Here is a 24,586-nt window from a genome sequence, read left to right on the forward strand (position 1 = left end):
TTCATTCCGTAGCCAACTCTACCATCCGGTTCAGAACTTAGTGTTTTCTCTACATCAGCACATCCATCAGATCTCTCCCAAAGAAATAATTTAACTGAGTACAGAGATCTTGGGAGCCTGGCTTTTGAACAGTACATGAACCCAGCTTAAAAGCCAGACACTAAAAAGGGCCATACCTAACGAATCAAAGATGAGGAACCCCAGGCCCAGGTGCCAAATGTGACCCTCCAGGCCTCTCTATCTGGCTCTTGAGATCTTCCCCAGCCACACATCCTCACCCCAGGTCTCACCCCTCCCTGGTGTTGCTTCACACACTCCTTGGATGTTTTTGTTTGCATAGAATGTGGTCGCTAAATAACACTTTCTGGTAGAGATGGCTCATGGCCCCAACCCCCAAAACACTAGTCAGCCTCTGAAATGACACCCAAGATGCATGGGTGGGTCATTCACACCAGCTTCCTAAGCCAAATGGAGCCAGTCTTCCATTATTTTAAGTGTTTTAAACAGCAGAAATTACAGAGTCCTAGAACAGCAGGGCAACCCATTGACAGAAAGTGTCCTTTTTTTCTCTATAAGCAGTAAGAATGTGGTGTCATTATCTTAAAAGAAAGACAACAACAGGTAAAGGAGAGCTGATATCCACCAGGAACCAACAGGTGCAACAGCTGAAAACAGAGGGAGACACAAGCCAACTCCGTCAGAAAATGTAATTTAGGGGGCTACCCATTCCCTGGTACAAAGTACACCCACATCTCTGAGTTTCCCAGAGCTATTTTGCCAGACTCTGTAAGACAGCATCATTGGCCATCCTCTCTCCGGTTCAGTTCCCCATCTGCATTAAGGGGATAATACTAAACTACCTTACAGGGATGTTGTAAAGATTGCCAAGAATGAATTCAAAGTGTTTTGTATGCTCAAAAGCTCATTATTCTACAATTACAAAGAGATGATGTAAAGTTTGGTTTTTCACTGCTCATAATCCATCTTACCTTGGAATAAGTTTTCCCTCCCTTCAGTTCCTGTAATGAGAAAACAAAAAGAGGACAGAAGAGTTTTATTACAGTAATTATAGCAAAGGCATCGCTCTCCTTGCCTGAGTGTAGTGACTGTACATGGTGAAAATACCTTTCAGTGCAATGAAAGGAATATGCAGTACTAACCATTCATCCACTGTTTGAAACAATTGCTGCTTTCCTAGCTATTTAAATTGGGTGCATTAGCTTCTCTGTTAAAAATGAGGTACATTTAGGGCTAGTCAAGCAGCAACCACTTAGGACTGACATGCATTACGTGTGTTTGTGGGGTGGGGGTGTTAACCAAACACCTCTAAGTTACCTGGTTTTATTATACTGTATTTACTTTTAAAATGTATAAACCTTTTATCTAAAAGACATTCTAAAACCAACCAACGACACACACAAAAATGTAAAAGGAATAAAACCTTTAGACTAACTAAATCTGCTAAATATATTGGAAAGTTGTTTGCCTGCTTGCTGTGCATTTGGACACCCCTTAAGATATCATAGCCAAATTCTGTATTATGGTTTCTGAGATAAAGGAGCAAGTTTTCATCTATGGTTGAAAGCAACTGGACGCCATTTTGAATCAAGATGGCAGACAACCTTTCAAAACTGCACTGTTTTTGTTTCTTAGAATTCCTGAGCAATGCCAGGTACAAGCCTGCTACTATACCATTATCTAAAATTCATGGGAAAATAAAAAGGTTTTAAACTGGGATCAAAAAACAAAATACAGTCTCAGCACCAGACCTACCTACACTAGGAGGGCATTCCAGAGTCAGAGAACCACCATAGGAGCAGCTCTTTTTCCCCCCACATACTTGATGTACTTCTAAAAACTGCACATAGAGAAAGACCCTCTCTGATGACCTTACTGCATAGGAGGTGCTCCTGTAGATATTTGAGCCCCAAGCCATTTAAGACTTTTAAAAGCAAGCACCAGGACCTTGAATTGGGCATGGTAATAAATAGGGAGCCAATGTAGTTCCAATGCATTCTCTACATCCTCCCTTCAGGAATAGGAACCCAAGAAATAATGCATTTTATCCAAAAATTCTGCCACAAATAGCAGTTTGTGGCCTTCTGTACAAGAAGTGGGGTTGGTAAGCAAGTTACAATTGTGGGGGAAACTCAGAGGAATTTGGATTTTTATACATATAGGTTCATACAGTTCAGGGGAAAGCTGGGGTGGTGATAGAGGGAAATCGTATTCTTAGCTCAACAGAGAGAACAACAACTACAAAAACTATTTTAAAAAGGAATTATTGCTGGAGACTGTATTCCCCACTTAAAGCCATAGTTCTAGGTCATAAACCAAACAGGTGTAGAGTCAATGCGGGATACTCACCTTGCGGACAGACACACGGCAGATGCAGGGGTCCAGGAGGCCAGTGGCAGGATTGGCACTCATTTTACAGACAAAGGTAAATTTCTTCTTCCAGTGAACACAGTTCTCCTGAACTTCTTCTCTATAAAGAAAACAAAAAGAGGCAATGTTGAATTCAAACCACTTTGAACAGATTCCAGAACTAAGCTATCTTGGCTGTAGACTTCAAACCCAGAAAAAGAGAAAACATTACCTCTTACCCATTGTGTCCCTTGAGCTCTATCTACATTTACTTTGGGAGCACATTTGTCTGCACGAGAGAGAGAGAGAGAGAGAGAGAGAGAGAGAGAGAAAACAAGCCTAAAAGCTTAAGCACATGTGGGGGTCAGGTGGGATGAACATGTCATGAATGAAGGGCGGGCTACTGAAAGCACACTACACACACACACACACACACACACACACACACCAGCCCTCCCACAGCCCTGTAGGTTAACAGGGAGAAAACTGGACACAGGAAGGCTAATCTTCTCCTGCAGGATCCCTTCAACTGTAATCAATGAGCCTAAATTTGCCCTCTACCTTCAGCTCTTGATCCCTGCTTGTATGGGGGGGGGGGAGGTTTAAGTACACACACAATTCACTCACTCCACTTTTCTATCACAGGCATAGAAGCCAATTCCTAGGGGATGAGGGCTCTTCACCGCCCCAATAAAACATTTGAGGGGGTCGGGGGGCCCCAAAGTTGATGTGCATTGCCATTCAAGTGGTGTCCGTGCACTGCATCATGTAATCAATTATGTAGGGCAAGACTTACCCCCCCCCCCGCCAATATTTTATTAAAGTTGGCAGCCCTGATTGCAGGTAGTGATATCAGTAAGTTACATGAACAAATTTGTTTAGCTATAAGATCCACTGTCTAACACATACCGGTACCTTCACTGTCCACATATCACCCTGCTTTAGAGAGTGAAAAGCAGGTGTAGTGGTTATCCTACACACCCTGATTTTGTATTCCTTAACAGTCAGCATAACATTGAACCCCATATCACACCCTGGGAAAGCCATTTTTACACAACTAGTTACTCTGGTATCAATCACCCTCTTTTAGCTATCATCACAGCGCCATTGTGAAGATAAAGGAGGGTGGGGGGAATCTGTCATGTACATTGCTCTGAGGTCTTCAAAGGAAGGACAGATTAAAATGTAACTAGTAATAAAACAATCAACATTAAATAACTCAAACATTTGCCCCAAGATACTACACAAGTGCAGAATATAAAAGGGTAGGATACTTTGTGAAGCAGCTTAGAGTAAATGAGCAGCAAATTAAATTAAATTAAAACAAAGTAAATTTAATTGGGGGAGGGGAGAGAAGAAATGGAGGAGGAGAAATCAGGAAGCGGTTTGCATTGTAACTGCTGTAACCTGCCCTGGGACATTACAGTGAAGGGCAGGTCAATAATAATAATAATAATAATAATAATAATAATAATACAAAGAGGAATCAAACTCAACATCTAAACCTCAAAGACAAGTTGGGAATGGGGGGAGAAAGAAACATTAGAAGTATCCAGCAGGGAAGAGATGGAGGAAAAAGGGTAGGGTCACACACTTTCAGTTTTGGCCCTGTTTACAATCCCTGCCCCCTAAAAAGGTGAATGTAGTGTTTTGACAGAAAACAAGTTTGCCCACCCCAGACATACTGTTTTCCTCAGTCGTATAATAAATGTTTAATACAGTGGTACCTTGGGTTACATACGCTAACCCAGAAATAGTACCTCGGGTTAAGAACTTTGCTTCAGGATGAGAACAGAAATCTTGCTCCAGCGGTGCAACGGCAGCAGGAGGCCCCATTAGCTAAAGTGGTTCTTCAGGTTAAGAACAGTTTGAGGTTAAGAATGGACCTCCGGAACAAATTAAGTACTTAACCCGAGGTACCACTGTAATCCCAAGTCTCAAATGAACACATGGAGAACAGTACCCTACTTTCAGCTGAATTTACTTTGCCTTTTGGCCCAATTTGGAGATTCTCTTTTTTACTGGCCTGTTGCCTCCATCAACCCAAACCAGAAATGCATGTTTTACAGGGGGGAAATGTGGGAAATGGCCCTGGTGACAGGACACTTGACAAAATAAATGGCTCAGGCAGAAACAGATAAGGAGAACAACCTGGCTGGTGCAGGCCTTGGCTTTATGACAAACCAACAGAAACATTAAGGCTGACAATAGACTGGGAGGAGGGGGCCGTGTTGCAGTGAAAAGGTTCAGGTTTTCATTTCTTCTCTGGGGTAAACCATCAAGGGTAGCGGGAAAATAGGTAGAATTGGCCAGCTCCCTTTTCAGTGAGAATAAACACAACTGTGAATGTGTACAAGGCAGACAGTGTGAGTTTCCCTCTGAATGAGAGGGTGTACTTTGATGAATCAGGGAGGCTTGTCTGATCAATTTGTGGGCCTGCCCACAGCTCTGAAGACAATTAAAAGTTCAAAGTGTAATTTGGAGGGCATAAGAAGAAGAAAAAAATAACATCACTGAGATTAGTGGAATACTTCTCTAGCTACCACCGGATAGCAATTTTCAAGCACAGAAGAAAAAGGAGTGGAGTGGGGGAGATAGTACCAAGAAGACATTAGATAAGATTGTGCTTCAATAATTAAATGCAGCTCTCTCTCCACACCAATAATTAAATGTGGCTGTCTCTCCCTCATCCCTTTTTACCCTTAGGCACAATGCAAGTGAACAGAAACAGAATCAGTTGTGGGCTGGTAGGAAGAGGGAGCTTTATCCACTGCTTGTTCTTTGATTTCCAACATTTGATTATGGCTAAAGGGACTCTTTTCAATGTTTAGGTTTGCGAATACACCTGGAAAAGTAACAAGCTCACAAAATGACATACTAGCCCACACACATTTATTATTGTCATTGTCATCATTATCCATTTATTACAGTCAGCAGATCATCCCAAAGCCAACACAGTACAATACCTTTATTAGGCCTTTTTTTAAAAAAAAAAAGAGGTTACAAAATGGCGGTAAACAGTATCAGCCATTCAGTGAGGCCTTCCTTGTGATTTTTGGCCTTACTGATTCGGACCATAGACTCAGGTTTGAACTCCCACTTAGCCACAAAGCTCCCTGGGTGACTATGGACCGGCCACAGTCTGTCAGCCTCATATGGTTGTTGAGAGGTTAAATAAGAGAGGGGGAAGAAGAGCTAAATTATGGGATAACCTGAACATTGCTGTAATGTGTGTCAAAAGTCTACGTCACTCTAATACATTCTCTATATATTATTGTTGGTGGGAGGCGTGCTGCAGTAGAATTCTAGAAATAAACTTTAATAAAGCTTGGGTTATGGAGGGTATATTTTCTGCCTGCTCAGCTTAAGTCTTTAAAGTGAAGGAAATTACAGGGAGCATAATTTAACAGCTGGCCTGGATGAGACCAAGAAAAATGTGTGTATAATCACAGAGGGTACAATTAGATAGGGAGCATGCACACAGAATGAAGCCAAAAAGGTGCCAGAAACAAAGACAAGAGGAAAGTAACAACATTTCCCAACCAAGATTACAGGGCAACCCCAGCTTCACCCTAAATCAGATGCCAGAAATAGATGCATCCAATTTGAAAACAATGCCCTGTGAGTGAGAGCTGGGGTGGGAATAGATTAGACCAATGACTGGCCATTAGTGCCAGATCATCACTGGGCTTGCAAGTGTCTATCTAATATCATTAATACCTCCAGAAGCAAACATCATCATCATCATCATCATCATCATTATTATTATATTTCTGCCAGGCCAAAATATTTACATTTCATTCATATTCTTATCCTTCAGAAAAGAAGTAAAATATCCAAAAACCTATTACTGCACCCTGGAAATTTCTATGAGGGGCACAGAGGAAGGCCAAAGTATTCTGTCTCTCTTCTAGCACCATTCACTTGCCTAAAGGCAACTTTCTCGCTCAGGCTACCAGGGTGGTGCTTAAATACAAGGCTATTATCATGGTTCCATTTTACTTATTGACACTAAATGTTCATATATTCTTGGAAAGAAAATGCCATTTTTGCTTTTTTTAAGTTCCTGCAGTTACATACAGATCCAGTTTCCAGGACAGCTAATTTTGTGCAAGTACTTCCTTAAGAATTACGCTGAAAAACAGAAGTGGAAAAGCCCAAGTATTTTAATGACGCACAAAGGTCAGATTTAGGCATCCCCATTTACAGATCCTTAAGTAATGGGGCAGAACAAACTTTTTCCAAGTTCCTCAAATTTATCCAGGATGTATGGTATAACGAAGGAAAAAAACTGACAGGAGATTGTACAAAATGCAGTTCACATATGCATATTCTCCAAGGCCTATTAGAGATTATGCATGGCCAGAGAATATACACAATTCAGATGAAATATGCACATTCCCCAAAGTCTGTTGGACATTATGCATACTGACCGAGAAAAGTGCACAATTCCCTCTTAGTGGATAGATTACGTGCACACTCTACATGAGACCAGGTGAATGTGCACATGGCCAATCATTATGCGCATAACAACTCACATTCTGCTGAATATACATACAGTATGTGACACACACGTATTTCACATTTCATCCTCAGCACTAGGTACAAAAAGGGATCTCAGGTTGCAGTGAAAGACTATGGGGGAAAGAGAAAAAAGTATAGCAGCAGCCATGGCAGCTTTCCCACAGCATAAAAGCTAGCATTTATTCAGATCAATAGCTTTGTTTACTTCTCATTTTCAGGGGTCATTGTGCTTTTGCGATATCTGCTTGATTAAAAGTTTTATCACTAAGATATAAATCTGGGTCAAACCCTCAAAAGCAGCACTAATCCTCTTGTGCTATTGCAACAGATGGCTCTGCGTGGCATGTTGGCTCACCACTTTGTTTGAGGATGCCCCAGTTAAGCACCAAGGCCATGTCATGCTACCTGTTCTTAATCAGTAGGACAAGCCAACCTATCTGATAAAAAGTCATTCCCCCAGCCAATCCTAAAAATCCAGTATTGGAGGCTGTATGCCTCTGAATAGCAGTTGCTGGGAATCTCAGGTGTGGAGAGTGCTGCTGTGCTTAAGTCCGGCTTGTGGGCTTCCCATGGACTTCTGGTTGGCTACTGTGAGAACAGGATGCTGGACTAGATAGGCCTTTGTTCTGATCCAGCAAATCTCTTATGTCCCATTGTAAAAAAAGTTAAGAAAAAATAGTAGCAGCAGCTGTTTTTCAAGTTTGTACTAACTTCCTTACTATGCAACTTGGTTAACTAGAAGAGTTTAAGTTACAGATAGGTAGCCGTGTTGGTCTGCCATAGTCAAAACAAAATAAAAAAATTCCTTCCAGTAGCACCTTAAAGACCAACTAAGTTAGTTCTTGGTATGAGCTTTCGTGTGCATGCACACTTCTTCAGAAGAGTTTAGCCAGTTTCTTAATAGGGTTGCCAAATGTCCTCTTTTTCCAGGACACATCTACCTTTTCAAGGGAATGTAAAATGAGAGTAGTCATAGTGATCCATAGTTAAAAGTAGAAGTCGGCAAATGTGTCCTCTTTTTTGCTCTTCAAAATATGGCAACCCTACTTAATGTAATCCAACAATGGGAACCTTTGCTGGACACTTTCATCCTAGTGAACGGCTTTCCTAATATTAGCACCATCAGCTAAAACATGTTTGTCTATGAAGTAAAAAGCATATTGCTGGACCTCATGATGGCATGACTCTCCTACTTAAGCCATCAGGCTGGGGTTAGGATATCTATAGAACCATCTACTCTTTTGTCCTCTTACCATTCTAGGTGCAGCAAGTGGGCATGTCAGAGACAGGACCTTTTTGATGGTAACACCAACAATGTGGAATGCCATCCCAGGCTCTGCCACTGTTTGCAGTTCTGTTTCTCCAAAGCGACTTTCTCCAGAAAAATCAACCAAATCTCCCCTCCTGCTCCTTGTTCCTAATGAGAAGCAATCCATTTGTTTGAAACCACACCATGTTTCTACCTGCTAATCAGTCAGATCTCCCTTCCTACTCCCTGCACACATGAGAGAAGCAATACATTTAACTGTGTGAAAGAGCTTCTTCACAGTTTGTTTGCAATATGTGTAATATTTGATGTGCTCCTCAGCACATCAAAAAGAGCAGATGGAAAGGAAACACTTCAGTCAGTCAATCAGGGCAGTCTTGCCCATGCCACTGCCCATGTATGAGCCAGTGGCAGCATTCAAAATTTGTCAGGCACCAGGCACATTTTGCACCTGGCTATTGGCCACTTGTGACCAAGTGAAGATGCCTGGGCGCCAGGATGGCACCTGATGTCTCCACCATCTGGAGCTGCATGCCTGGGGATCCTAGGATCTTGCCTGTTTTCTAACAACACACGCTGCAGAATTTTGTGATATTTTATCTGCACAATCAGAATTAATTTCATGTATCCAAATGTCATATTGAAATATATGACTTTCAAGCTGTCTGGCCCCCAAATGGCAACTAGACATTCTGTTTTGATGACTATAACCCTAGTTTAAGGAGGCATTTGGTGCCTAGCTTATATACTGTATCTGGGTTTCAAAGACTGGCCAGTGAACCATCCTGTGATCTTTGAATGAAGGGCAGTAGACAAAATAAATAAATAAATAAATAAATAAATAAGAAAGATCCAACTTATTAAAAATCCCAGAACACAATAGGAAGGGCTCTGAATCAACAGCATTTTGTCTTGGACTGCAAGACGTACCTTTGACACAGCCAGTCAATGCTAGAAAGTCATTTGTTCGTGACTTCACTCACGTCATCCAAGACAAACAGCCAAACTTAACAGATGAACATTCAGCTGTTTTCATTCTCTACATGCTGTTTCTTTCCCAGAACACTGAAGTAATTATCCAAGCAAAAAAAGAAGGGGGGAGCCTTTTCTAAAATGGAAAGAGTATGGCTCAGACACTGATGATGTAAAACTTTGTTATCAATACAAATCTTAAATTCAGTTGTTAATGCAAACAACTCAGATGTTCCACAGTGAGCATTTACTGAAGGTCACGCAAATGAGTTACCACATCCTCCTACCCATGAAGTTACACTCATGCTTTTATAACCCACACAACTACAAGCTATCTCCATCTCATTCTTCTATAGTCCTATGCTTACCTATCTTATTCAGATATCATGACAAGGCTATATGGAATGCTAAACATCTGCTATTTATTTTGGAAAGTTGTTGCTTGTTCACTATGCAAATTTTGTATGATGATTCCAAAGATTCAATAAGGTTTCTGCCTACATATGAATACTACTGGACAACATTTAGAATCAAAGTGGTGGACTGAACCTTTCAAAACGGCATTAATTTTAACCACCGATTGGCTGAGGCCAATGCAGCTTGTTTTTCCAACATAGCAGTATATCACCAGACTGTGATGTTTGGGCTGGTGATATACCTCAATGCTGAAAAACTGATATTGCCCAGCCCTAATCATGAGAGGTTGCTGACCAACTAGAATGTGAAGCCTGGAGAGTGGGATGTTCGTTGTGGGGAAAGGTGGACATGTTTCCCAAGGAATGTCAACTTAAGTCTTAATCTAATTACCAGTGCAATAGGCCTGATGGAGGAGGTCCTACTGTCATTTTCCTAGATTTAATTAACAAGTGATTAAAGGGCATAGAAGTGGACACTTACATTAGGTCTGGCAACAGTTTTGGGGGTTTACTAGGCTTAAGCAGCCATCTTTCCACATGAATAACTTCAATCTCTAGAAGGGTTAGTAACAAAATCTAGGAGTCATATGGCACCTTGAACCTAGGTTATGTTCACACAATGATATGTCTGGACAATTTTTTACAGGATTACAAAGCAAATGAAGACAAGATTGCCAATCTAGCTGAATATGGAATATATGCTGTGCATAAAAGGCAAGTTCTTTTAAAATACAGAAATGATTAAGTGGAAAAGCAGCCTAAAAGAGATGAGACTACCGTTTCACACTAGGAAAAGTAAAAACCAAACTTCAAAGCAATGCTAGAATACACAGCTAAAATGCACTGAAGTTCCCATTAAACTATGTTTCTCAGTAAAAAAAAATGCCTGCTGGGAACAGAAAGATGGCCACATTCAAATACAGCACAAATCCATGAACAGTAATTAAATAAATTAGCCTGTTGTACAAGCTGGAGCCTGAACATTCCCTGCTTCCTTCCTTCCTTCCTTACTTAAGCAGGAAAACAAACCATGGAGCAGCTGGCTATGTGTAAACCATTGCTCACAGTTCCTTCCTCCCAAACTAACCTGACTGTGAAAGCAAGCACAAGCCTTAGCTTCAGATCACTTTTTGGAGAGTAACAAATGGTTTGGTTCACACACAAATGGGTTGTTTCTCCACCAGAATAAGGAAGGAGTGAAGCAGGAAGGCTTGAACTGCATTCATCAGCCAATTTCCTTAACTCTGGTTAATGGCTTCATGCTATATCCAAACACACCCAACGCCTGCTAACATATCACTGGATGGATAAGACACTACTTAAGCATGTTATGTTCACAGAGGGTAGGGAATGAGTAAGAACAGATTATATTTGAAATACAAATGATTTGCTAGTGTTATAGCTTTATTATAAAACAGCTTTACAATTTTTTAAAAGTATCTTCTTTGTGTGATGGATAGGTCATGCATACCTTGCTTCTACAAATTCAAAGCAGTCTTTTCCGGCTGTTACAAGACTATCTGACAGGGTCTGCAACCACATACTAGTTACCTACTGCTTGCCCCAGAAAGTATATTTTTATCTTCACAACTAAGGAAATATAAATTGCAATTCAAAATAGCAGTGAGCTACTACAGAGATGCTTAAAAGGCTTGAAATGACACAGCAAAAAAGAAGGGGGGAAAGGAAGTTGGTGAAATGAGAAATAAAGACTGCAGGAGCTAAAGTAAGGCATTAGAGGGGTTAATAGATTATGAGTTATGATCAACTGCTGCAAAGGAGTGCTGATGCACCAGTACAATCAGAGAGGGTGGGCAGTTCCAACTCCAGAGTCTTTCTGCCACATCTACAGAAAGAACATGGATTGCTTTTGGTCAGAGGCCAGGGATGCTTGCCAGAGAAAAATATCACAAGGGTCACAAAGTGAGCTCATGCTGCAGCTCGAAGAGACAGATGGCCCTTGACAGAAGCAAAGCAATAACTGGGCAGGCAATGCTCTGTTACTAAAAAACACACCCAGAATTTTCAGCAATACAAATGCAAACAACACAGATTTGCAAATAACCCTACAGAAAAGCTATCAATTACTACTCAACATGGTGGCTATATACTGCCTCCAATAACAGAAGCAGCAATCCTCTGAGTAGCAGTTGCCATGGAACAGCAGGTGGGGAGAGGGCTATGGTCCTCCTCTCCAGCTTGTAGGCTCCCCAGGAGTAGCTGGTTGGCTACTGTGAGAAACAGGATCCTGGATTAGATAAGCCTTTGGTCCGATCCTTAAATTCTTTTTAAAAAAAACCAAACACCTGTCTTACCTACTTTCATCAGTATGGAGGCAATTGAGATGCCAAAGCAGTGACACCTGGCTTTGCTGCACAGCCTGACTGGCTATCAGTGGAACCATGAAGGGTGAGGAGCATGGCCTGGGGAGAGTCTGGTAGGTCAGAAGATTCTCACCCCTGTGCTACAGTACAGAACTCAGCTGGGACAGCAGTTAAAATCCTGGTAAGTTGGGGAGTTAGGAACATGGCATTTACTCTGGCTACCTGCAGCTTTTTAGGCACAATTCAAGTTTGTCAATAAAATTCCAGAAGTCTGGGCACAATATTATCCACTATGGATTCCCAGGCCGACCAGGAATACTACCCAGTGGCATTATTATGTAATCTAATCGTCAAATGGCACATTAAACCTAGGTTACAGTTGCCACAGTGGAACATCTAGGCACCATTCCCCCCCCCCATGGGATTTATTATTGTTATTGTTGTTGTTCATTCCATTTCTATAACGCTTTATGTTTTAAAGAACAAATCTCAAAGTGGTTTACAATACATTAAAACATCAAATAAAACAATCCAGAATAAAACTAATTCAAACTTCAGGGAAAGTATTTCAGATCCTTCTCCAAGTGACAATTTTGCTTTTCCCAGTCACCAGCCTGGCGTCTAAAGATCTCCACCAAGTCACAATTGGATCCGCACCAGTGGCAAAGTGTGCCTGATGCCTGCCTAATTTTGAACACTGATACCACCCTTTTGAGTCTATCCCAGTATCAACTATTGGAAGGCAAGGACCCTGGAATAGTCACAGTCTCTCAGCCTAGGTTACCTCACATAGTGCTATAGGGAGGATAAAATGGAGATGGGAGAACCATGTATGCCACCTTGAGCCCTTGCAAGAAATGTGATGCACCTTCAAAGAATACTTCTTTCCCTTTTAAAATTGCATTTATAGCCCACAACAGTGAACAGCCTTTCCAATGAGCTATCAAAGGCCAGACATCATTCAGAACTATTAGGTATTTAAGATACAATCTACACTTAACTTTGGGTGGCTGAGGTTAAGCAAGTGAAAAGGGTGGGGCTTTATTGCCTTTTGGTTGGTTGGTTTCATGTAAATAGCTGACCTATGTTCTCATTTCAAAGAGTTACCTTTAGACATTTAAATAGGAGCACATGTACTTAAAAAGCAGATAAAACTGAGGTACGTCAGTCAAGAAGAACAACTGGTTGAGCAAATCAACAGAATAAGTACAATTCTTCTTCCGTCAATGGTGACACACTATTAACAATGCAGAAAAACTGAGTGCACACACAAGATCACAGGTTGTTATTTTGGATTTTGAGAACAGCCACAATCCCCTTGAAGATTACTCACACCATAAATATAGGTTGGAAACTACTTTATAAAACAAATGTATGGATACAAAACAAGTGTCTCTTTTCTGTCTAATCTCTTCATGAAAAAGAATGAGTGACAAGTGATAAACAGTAATCATGAGATCATCTTGTTATGCATTCTAGGGCTAGTGCTAGCACTGAAATGGAGACATGTGAACTCAACTTTATTTGGCAAATTGGATAACAGAACGAAGTGGTGGGGAAAAGAAGTGATAGGTTTTAAGATCAGTCGATGGAAAACTTACAGGCACATGTTTTGTGGTAGGAAAGATCATTCTGGATATTGGAATCTGACTTCTAGTATTAATATTTTCCTGAGAAGCAAAGGGCTACTGTTGGAAGTGTTGGAATTCTGCCTGGGTCAGAGGAATGTGCCACAGCGTAGGCACCGGCAGATATTCCTTGGCGACCTCCCGGCTGCTACTCCCGGCAGATAAGCTGGCGAGGTCTCGGCGATTTTTCTCAGGCTGTGAGAAAAACACACCGTTCCTTCTCTCTCCCCTTTGGTGTCCCCCAGGGAGGGGAAAGAAGCAGACAGAAATCTATTTACATCTTTTATTTCTGTCTTTCACTTCAGTACAGAGAAAACATGTCTGCACTCAACAGCAGTAAGAATAAACTCCACCCATGTACATCCTGTACAGGTCATATGACACACACTGAGCTCACATCCTGTGCTCAATAAGGAGAATGGACTGCCCTTTTGTTTCCATGGCAACAGTCACAAACTTCCTGTTTGGCTTTCCAGCCACAAGCAGCTGACTGAGCTGCTAGAGGCCTTTGCTTGCTGCTGCATTGCTGCTTTAGAATAACAGGAAGCTCAACTCAGAAACTGACTTACTGTTTAAGTGACTGAGGACAGCAAAAGTTGGGGTAGAGGGGAAGTTAAAACCATTCAAGTTTCAATGCTCTCCACTGTCCAGTACCGGGGACAGCTATGCTTACAAGCTACCTAGGAGCATCTGGATGACTATGTCTGGATGGAGACAGGCCTGGTTCACATATCACTTTAAACCAGCCAAATTTCACTATGGTTTAAGATGGAAGTGCAGAGTGCTGGTGCACAGCGACTTGATTGGCTTTTCCCCAGCTCCCAAAAGCACAGAAGGAAGGAAGCCATGATGTGGCTTAGTGCTACATCCCCTATCAAACCACAAGCAAGACACCAAGAATAAACTTTGGTTATAGCTTGTGGAGATTTATAAACCAATGAGCCCAAGTTTAGACATAATGCCTGGAAGAGAAGGGGAGGACCAATGCACCCACCTTTTCAGCCCTGTGCATCACCATGCTGCACATTCACCTCTGAATCATAGTAAAGGTAAAGGGACCCCTGACCATTAGGTCCAGTCGTGGCCGACTCTGGGGTTGTGGCGCTCATCTCACTTTATTGGTCGAGGGAGCCGGCGTACAGCTTCCGGGTCATGTGGCCAGCATGACTAAGCCGCTTCTGGCGAACCAGAGCAGCACACAGAAATGCTGTTTACCTTCCCGCCGGAGTGGTACCTATTTATCTACCTGCACTTTGACATGCTTTCGCACTGCTAGGTTGGCAGGAGCAGGGACCGAGCAATGGGAGCTCACCCCATCGCGGGGATTCGAACCGCCAACCTTCTGATCAGCAAGTCCTAGGTTCTGTGGTTTAACCATAGTTAAGGTTAATAGTCAAAATGACATGCAAATGAGGCCATAGAGGTGTTAAACCTGGTTACAATATCAACTTTTTGGGGCCCTGGCTTGGAGAAACATCATTCAGAATTCCTTTTGGGCATATTACTATCAGATATATATTGCTCTACTCTCTCCTCCCATACTCCTTTAAAAATTTGTTTCCAGACCTCAGATTCTGAACTAACATATTGGTTCCATTTTTATTTTGCTTTTTATAGGCATGGTGAGGCGCAATTCATTTTCACTTGGCAGATTTACTAAAACAGAGAGTAAAAACCTCTCCAGTGAAAAAAGGAGGCAGTCCGGAGCTGGTAGCTTTACTAGTATCTTCATTTTAGATACAGTTTCCAATTCACCCTTTGGATCTGCAAATAAATTGAAGCCTAAGAGAGCTATGCACGAATAATATATGCCTAAATTCAGTCCTGCAGTGAACTTTAGCCTTGCTTTTTATCTCCAAAGTTACACCACCTTTAAGCTCAATACAAGAAATGACAACATAATCTGCATTATATAAGAGCTATAAAAATAGCCCTGATTAAACGTTCACACCCCAACATGTATGGACTTGTCCCATCAAGCAACACTACCAGGTGCTGTCAAGTCCACAAAGAAACAAGACCACCATCACGATCAAGTCATGTTCTGCCTCTGAATACCAGCTGCTGGGAATCACAGGTAGGGATAGCTCTGTAGCTTAAAAAAGCCCCCACCTCACCTCCAGCTTGCATTAGGCAACCTAGAGGTGCAGGCTCCATTAGACTCCACCCCCTTTCAAGGCAGTCACCGCCTTGGCATGTGGCTTTGGTGGGCTCAGCCAGGCAGTTCAAGGGCTCTCTGATGCTGCTGCCGGGTCCAGAGCTTGCCAGCAACCTCAGGTAGTCCCGCCTTGCGGACTTCACCTGGGAGGGTGGGTAGGAGCCCTGAGGTTCCTGTTCATGCACAAGCAACAGGGACTTCAAGGCTTGGTCAGCTAGGGGCAGTGGTCAGCTCAGTCAGCTGAGCAGCAGTGGGGTCAGCGCATTGGCTCCAGCCTATGAGGCGATGGGGTGAAAGCGCCTCAGCTCCCATAATGAGAGCTGACTCAGTTTCACCCCACGCCTCGCCGGCTGGGGCCAATACAACTTCTTTCAACATCATAGTTTATCACCAAACCACACTGTTTGACAGGTGATAGATACATCACAATGGTGAAAACCTAACATCACCCAGACCTAGGAGTAGTAATGATGCATACTTGTTAAGACCTGAATCCACTTCCATCACTACTGCCACTTGGTGGTGCAGAATAAGCAAAGTAAGTAATTGAGGAGTGGGGTGGGTAGAAATTCCAGTGGAAGGCAGGAGTCAGAAAACAACTTCTTTTACCCTCTTCTCCTCTCCCCATAAGTTGGCTCAGTGTGATGGCACACAAAACACAAGAGGGAAACCCACTAATAATTAGGCGGTGGAATGAGAATAAAAACAGCACTGTGTCATCATATAGCTCCATGAGATGCATACAGCCAGTCAGAATGTTGTGTACAGTACCAGTCACCCCACCTCAAAAGGATATGCCAAAGAAAGTGGGAGGAGTATGATTTAGAAAGACAAGCTACATTCACTGACTTAATTAATATATAGTGGCATTGCTCATATTAAGAACTTAGGGATCTTCAACCTTAAATCACTTCAGAAATTACAGGTGCAAACATGTCACACACCACTACAACTTGGTTACATACATATCTGTGAAGTTCTTAACATTTGCTAAAAACTATTTCTTTAAATAAATAGGACTATCTATCTATCTGTCTATTGCACCTATGATGTTGGAGGTAGGGTTGTTGTTTTTTTAATTCTAGGGAACAACCTAGAGGAAGCATTACAAACAAGATAGATTTTATAAATAGATGTTGTGATTATGCATCTGTGCACTGAGCAATACAATATTATAGTACTGAATTATGGTAAGCCAGTTATTTAACATATGCATTGTTTTAATAATGCATATTTAATATCTGTGACCGTCCAGATGGTGCTTGACTACATCTTTCATCATCCCTGAAGACTGGTCATTCAGGCTGGGGCTTAAGGAAGCTGGAGTTCATCAACACCTGAAATTCACCCAGTTTAAAAAGAAAATATGATAAAGATTTATAAAAGTTATCAGTAGCATGAAGAGTTCAAAGTAATTTACTCTCATGCAACACTGAAACTTTGTCACCCAGTTAAAGGACAGGCATCAAGTTAAGCACTTCCTTCACCCAATGCTTAATTTACTTAGGAAGTGATCCAACCAGATTTACTTTTCATCAGTTTCATGGGGGAGAGTTAAAGCATGTGAGCTCAATGGGGCTAAAAAATACTTTATTTGTCTGGGTCATGCCATTTAATTTGTTACGGCAAGAATGGTGATGGCTACTAGCAATAGATGGCTACTTAGATGATTTAAATTATATTCAATGAATCAGTCTACCATAGCTTTATTAGCCTGTGGTGATGGTGGCTAAAACTAAAATCTTAATTGCCAGGAAAACTTTCTCTCTCCAATTACCGCACACACACACACACACACACACAGAGAGAGAGAGAGAGAGAGAGAGAGAGAGAGAGAGGTAAGTTACAAAGCAGGAGATGACTATGTAACTGCCCAAGGTATCTGACTGGCCTTTGTTGGGAAACAAATCTCTGGACTGGATCTTTTGGTGTGATCCAGCAGAACAATTTTTGAAAGATTCAGGAAAAACTATGATATTATTATTATTATTATTCACTCTCACAAGAGGTAGTGATGGCCGCCTAATTGGATGACTTTAAAGTGTTGACCCAGTGTGCAGCAACAGTGAAAAGGGCATGCTATGGATCATTAGGAAATGAACTGAAAATAAAATTGCCAATATCATAATGTCATTATACAAATCTATGATGCAATTGCATTTGGAGTTCTGTGTACAATTCTAAAAAAATAAATTGTAGAGTTGGAGATGGTTCAGAAAATGGCAACTAAAATGATAAAGGTGATGGAGTGACTCTCCTATGAAGAAAGGTTGCAGCATTTGGAGCTTTTTAGTTTAGAGAGACGGCAAGTAAGAGGTGACATGACAGAAGTTCATAAAATCATGCAAGGCATATAGAAAGTGGATAGAAAATATTTTCCCTCCCTCACTCACAAGACCAGAACTCATGGGCCTCCAATGAAGCTGAATGCTGGAAGATTCTGAACAGATAAAAGAAAGTACCTCCCCACACAGAACATAGCTAAACTGTGGAACTCACTGCCACAGGAGACAATGATGGCTTTTAAAATGGATTACAAAAATCCACATAGAATAAAGCAATCAGGAGGTACCAGCCATGATGGCTGGGGAAACCCAGCCAGATGGGCAAGGTATGTATAAATAAATAGATAAATAGATAAATATTATGGTTGGAGGCAGCAATGTTTCTAAACACCAGTTGCTGGAAACTGAGGGTTGAGTGCTCTTATGCCCAAATCCTGCTCGTGGGTTTCCCACAGGGATCTGGTTGGCCACTGTGAGAACAGGATGTTGGACTAGATGGGTCATTGCGCTGATCCAGCAGGGTCTTCCTATGTTCTTAAAAGAGGATTAGACATATGAATAAAGGGTAAGCAGAGACATCACCTTGCCAAAAAAGGTCCTTATAGTAAAAGCTATGGTTTTCCCAGTAGTGATGTATGGAAATGAGAGCTGGACCATAAAGAAGGCTGATCGTCAAAGAATTGATGCTTTTGAATTATGGTGCTGGAGGGGACTCTTGAGAGTCCCCTGGACTGCAAGAAGATCACACCCATCCACTCTTAAGGAAATGAGCCCTGAGTGCTCACTGGAAGGACAGATCCTGAAGCTGAGGCTCCAATACTTTGGCCACCTCATGAGAAGAGAAGACTCCCTAGAAAAGACCCTGATATTGGGAAAGATGGAGGGCACAAGGAGAAGGGGACGACAGAGGACGAGATGGTTGGATAGTGTACTCGAAGCTACCAGCATGAGTTTGACCAAACTGCGGGAGGCAGTGGAAGACAGGAGTGCCTGGCGTGCTCTGGTCCATGGGGTCATGAAGAGTCGGACACGACTAAACAACAACAAGGGTCTCTATGGCAAATGGTCACAATGGCTATGTTCTGCCTCCACTGTTGGGAGACAGGATGCTTCTGAATACCAGTTGCTGAGGAACACAAGAATTATTAATTTATTTCCATTGTCATTTATGGCATTTCATTGTCACTTACCATTTTATTAAGTACCCTACTTTGCTGAAATCCACTGAGTGCTGAAATCCACTGAGAAGTACTACTGCCTCACTTAAATTTTAGTCTTTATCCTCCAGTTCTCCTGTTTCAAGAGTTTAATGAACTGAAGTAACCTTCTGAAAATATGAGTCATAACTGTACATATTTTTCTGAGCACAATTTGATGGAGGAGCTTGGGTCATGAGAAGGCATGGGGAAAGAGAAAGAGTCACTACAAAAAGATTTCATCCAGAGATATTTCAAAAAATTATATACTCAAGGGCCGCAAGATGAGATTGAGATTAAACAATTTTTGGAAAAAAATGGACTATCAAAATTGTCACAAGAAAATAGATCAATCCTGAACTGTAAAATAACACGACAAGAGATTGAACAAGCCATTCAGAACATGAAATTGGGCAAATCTCCAGGACCAGATGGGCTGACCTCCAAGTATTATAAGACACTAAAAGACTATCTGATACAACCACTGATGGAGGTTTGCAATGAAATTATGGAGGGAAGGAGGGCGCCAGAATCGTGGAAAGAAGCCTTCATCACATTGATACCAAAATCGGAAGCTGAAAAGACACAACTTAAGAACTATCGTCCCATCTCCCTTTTAAATGTGGATTACAAAATATTCGCAGACGTTTTGGCAAGTAGACTCAAAAAAGTATTAAATGAAGTAATTCATAAAGACCAGGTAGCCTTTCTCCCAGGTAGACACTTGTTTGCTAACACAAGGAATATTATTGACATTTTGGAACTTTTGCAAACAGACATAAATACAAAAGCAGTGTTAATTTTTATAGATGCGGAGAAGGCCTTTGACAATATCTCTTGGAAATTTATGAAGGGAAATTTAAAAGAAATGGGAGTGGGACGGGGTTTTGAGAATGGGATTGATGCTATATATTCAGAACAAAAAGCTAAAGTGATAGTTAACAATGTGGTTACAGAAGAGTTTAAAATTGAAAAAGGAACACGACAAGGCTGCCCCATTTCCCCTCTGCTATTTATTTCGGTTCTGGAGGTGCTCTTGAACATGATTAGAGGGGACCGGTTGGTGGAAGGAATCCAAGTGGGAGCGAAACAATACAAACTTAAAGCTTTTGCAGATGACCTAGTTTTGACCCTGCAGGAGCCAGAATCTAGTACGAAAAGAGTGTTACAATTAATTCAAGACTTTGGTCGGGTGGCGGGATTCAAATTAAACAAACAGAAAACTAAGGTGTTGGGAAAAAAATTGACAGATACAGAGTCAGAACGGTTTCAGAGAGAGATAGAACTAACTGTGGTTAAAAAAGTAAAGTACCTAGGGGTAAACATAACTGCAAAAAATCTGAGTCTTTTTAAGGATAATTATGAAAAGTGTTGGTCAGAAATTAAGAGAGACTTAGATAGTTGGACAAAATTGAAACTTTCTTTGCTAGGCCGAATTGCTGCTATCAAGATGAATGTATTGCCAAAAATGTTGTTTTTGTTCCAAACATTGCAGATTGTGGACAAGACGGAGTGCTTCCGGAAGTGGCAGAGAGACATTTCTAAGTTTGTCTGGCAGGGCAAAAAGCCCAGAATTAAGTTTAAGATATTAACTGATGCGAAAGAAAGAGGGGGCTTTGCCCTGCCAGATCTAAAGTTGTACTATGAGGCCGCAGCTTTCTGCTGGCTAAAAGATTGGCTACTTCTCGAAGACACTGATGTATTGGATCTGGAAGGTTTTAACAATGCTTTTGGTTGGCATGCATATTTATGGTATGACAAGGTTAAGATCAATAAGGCCTTTAAGAACCATATTGTCAGAAAAGCAGTGTTTAATGTCTGGACAAAATATAAAGACTTACTGGAAAATAAAACTCCAAGGTGGCTTTCACCGCTGGAAGCTAAGGCCCGAAAAAGACCCAATATGGAGGCCAAATGGCCAAAATATTGGGAAATATTAGAAAAAGATGGAGACAATTGGAAATTGCAGAGTTTGGAGAAAATTAAGGACAAAGTGCGAGACTGGTTACATTACGCTCAGATTAATGAAGTTTTTAAAAATGACAAAAAGTTAGGGTTCCAGGTGGAGAAATCGAAATTGGAAACTGAACTGTTAGAACCTAAGACTAAGATACTTTCAAGAATGTATAACTTGCTGTTAAAATGGAACACACAAGATGAAATGGTTAAATCGGCTATGATAAAGTGGGCACAGGATATTGGGTATAACATTATGTTTGAGGACTGGGAAAGCTTGTGGACCACTGGGTTGAACTTCACTGCATGTAATGCTTTGAAGGAAAATGTAATGAAAATGATATATAGATGGTACATGACCCCAGTTAAACTTGCCAAAATATACCATTTGTCTGATAACAAATGCTGGAAATGTAAAGGAAATGAAGGAACATTCTTTCACCTCTGGTGGACGTGCCCTAGAGTGAAGGCCTTCTGGGAAATGATATATAATGAGTTGAAAAAGGTATTTAAGTATACTTTTCCCAAGAAACCAGAGGCCTTCCTCCTGGGTATTGTCGGCCAGAGGGTGATAAAGGAGGACAGAACTTTTTTCCTGTATGCAACAACGGCAGCAAGGATACTCATCGCTAAGCATTGGAAAACCCAAGATCTACCTACACTGGAAGAATGGCAGATGCAACTGATAGACTATATGGAACTGGCTGAGATGACCGGCAGAATCCGAGACCTGGGAGAGGAGAGAGCTGAAGAAGATTGGAAGAAATTTAAGACTTATTTACAAAAATACTGTAATTTGGTTGAATGTTAAGGAGGATGCTAGATCATAAATAATTGAGCACCATTAAATTAGATGTAATCTGGATGATAAAGGAGATTGAGGAAAGTATAAATTTTCTTTGGAGAATTATTAGACTAAATTAAATAATGAGACTTAAGAATGTAAACAAGTTGATAAATTGCTGGAAAAAGTTTTACAATGATGTAAGTGGGAGCGAGAGACGTGAGGGAGTCCAAAGAAGTTATGAAAAGATGTTATGATACATGTTATATTGTTTATTATATTTGCATTTCTGTATTTAAAAAATCTCAATAAATATTTATTAAAAAAAAGAAAGATTTCATTTCCTCCACCTCCATGACAGAACCATTCCCTCACTCACAAAAACTGGATTCATTTTGTGAACATAAGCACAAGTGTTTTATCTAACGAGAACAGTCTTTCAAACCCAGCCAGTACATGAGATTCAGGGCCCAGCTGAATGGTACCACATCGAGATTAGCTCAGAATGCCGGCACAGTGATATGGCTGCGACACGCTGATGGGCAAATAGCAAGCTTGCAGGAACAGGAGCAGAGTCCAAGGAGAATATGTCATTCTACATAAGACTGGCACTCCCAACCCTAAGATGAAGTATTTAGAACTCAGGGACTAATAGTACCAATTAGTCTGACCTTTTTTTTTTTTTTTAGAGCAACACTGAAGAGGACAGGTGAAATAGTTGCTTTAAAAAGAGGAAGGCCTCTCTTAGTGCCACAAGTGGTTATGAGCAAAGACAAACTTCTTTCTATTCCCACTCTCCCTCATAATGTAACAATATTAATTTTAAATAGCAGGAGATACAGAGGAGTATTTTTTTCAGCATTATTACATTTATATACGTACTGCCTTGCTACCAGGGAACTCAAAATGATGCACAGATGCAAAGCATAAATTTTCAGTAGGGTTCAGTATTATAAATGTTATAAATAATAAATAAATAAATTTATATACTCCCCTTTCTCTGAGGTTCAGAGAGGTTTACAGTAGACACACAAAAATATGTGACATAATAACAAACAAAACAACCCCCCCCCCCGTTCAAAAGCCCACAGAATGTTTTCACCTGGCACCTAAAATATGTATTGAAAGTGCCAGGTGAGCCTCCCAGTAGCAGTTACTACCATGTAAATGTGTATAGGATAGACCTACTGAATGGTCTAGGCTAGGCGTACCTGTTGCTGCAGGCCTGCAGCACTGCTGAAGCTAATGAAGTACGATGGAATGAGAAGCCACTGGGAGACCAATGCAACAGAAAAGATACAACAGTTTTGAGTTTGCATAGGATTTCAGCATTATTTCAATATGTTATCAGAAAAAGGATCACATCAGAAGTTTAGCTCTCACTGCTGGTTTCACCACAGCAGTTAATACCCAGTGAGGCAAAATGTCTTTCATCATACTCTGACTTTTACAAATGAAAACAGAAAAAGTAGGAAGTCAGAACCTGTATAAAAGATATATGTAATCTTTTATGTAATCTTTTATTACATAAAAGATGCAGACCTTCATAGGACAGAAGTTTTTTTAATCACCCCTTCCTTTCACAAAAGGAGCAGCACCTTTCTTAAAGTCCGCAGGGTAGAAAGCTTTGCTTAAGAGAACAAACAACCATTTGCAGTGGTTTCCGTTTGATCAGATGACACAGGTGCAAAAACCACAGCCTGGAGAGATAAACATCATGATGAAAATGAGATACACTGAGAAGAAAATGTAACTCATATCTACAGAAGGAACACTGTCTCTAGGACACATTTATGCTGCCTGCTCTGCTGCTCCCTTTCACATAGTTTTCCCCACTTCCCACTCTTAACTGAAAAGTGTTCTCTCAGAAGCTAGCGCCATCTGGACCTCCTCCCTGCCAAACTGGTTTTCAACATTCCACTGGAAACAGCCCATATCTATTGTCTTGTTTATACTGCTAGCTTTCTCTCCTTCCATTACATTTGTGGGGAGGTAGACAGGGGAGGAATGAGTGTGCACAGTCACATGTGTGATTGATACAACCTTCTGCCCAAGTTACCTCTCAGTGTTAAACTGTTACTACTTCTGATAATGGATGTGATGGGGAAAACTATTGTGTAAAACTGACTTCCTAATTTAGTAACACGGGGATGGGATATGCAATAAATACCTCAGTTTCCATGATGAAACTTCCGTATGTTTATCTGTATCTTTCTGTGGTCTTTCTTGAAACATTCTATAACAGATGGCATAGTAAATCTCATACTAGTTGCACTTTGAAAGCAGAGGTGCTGGCCCAGTATTTGTAAGCCACCTAACATCTTCTGTAGTGCTTTTGGCGGATACAAACTACAGCATTTTAATAGTGACGTTTCGGAGAAAGAGAAATTCACATTTTGATCAGAGGAACCTCATGTTCTAATATGTTGCATATCAAGTCTGATTCCAAACTGTAGTAAGACTATTTCTGTGGCAATAGGTTACAGGGAGTTGAGGAAACAGCTTTTCACTTTTGTGGCGCTTGGTCAAGGGTAATTAAAATTCCAAGCTGGAAACTTTCAGTCCAGCCTATGACACTATTTCCTATAAAATCCAAGCTTGGAAATATTAATGTGTTCCAAACAAGCTAGGATTGGTATTCCTTGAACAGTTGGAAGATTTTTATTATTTTGTTGTCATTTCTGAAACATTGCTATGATCTAGTAAATT

At 41.0% G+C, this 24,586-nt stretch overlaps 1 protein-coding gene across 6 annotated transcripts in view; it reads right to left on the minus strand.

Annotated features, from left to right (window-relative positions):
* EEIG1 (estrogen-induced osteoclastogenesis regulator 1) overlaps positions 1 to 24,586 on the minus strand; it is a 59,103-nt gene that overhangs the window by 21,033 nt on the left and 13,484 nt on the right. For all 6 annotated transcript variants that reach the window (XM_079962194.1, XM_079962192.1, XM_079962193.1 and 3 more), the window contains exons 3-4: positions 2,368 to 2,488; positions 990 to 1,019 (exon numbers count right to left, since the gene is read on the minus strand). In XM_079962194.1, coding sequence (XP_079818320.1) covers positions 990 to 1,019; positions 2,368 to 2,488 — 151 coding nt within the window. The remainder of the gene's footprint in view (positions 1 to 989; positions 1,020 to 2,367; positions 2,489 to 24,586) is intronic.

This window comes from Podarcis cretensis (assembly GCF_951804945.1).
Source record: "Podarcis cretensis genome assembly, chromosome: Z".
NCBI classification, from domain to species: domain Eukaryota; kingdom Metazoa; phylum Chordata; class Lepidosauria; order Squamata; family Lacertidae; genus Podarcis; species Podarcis cretensis.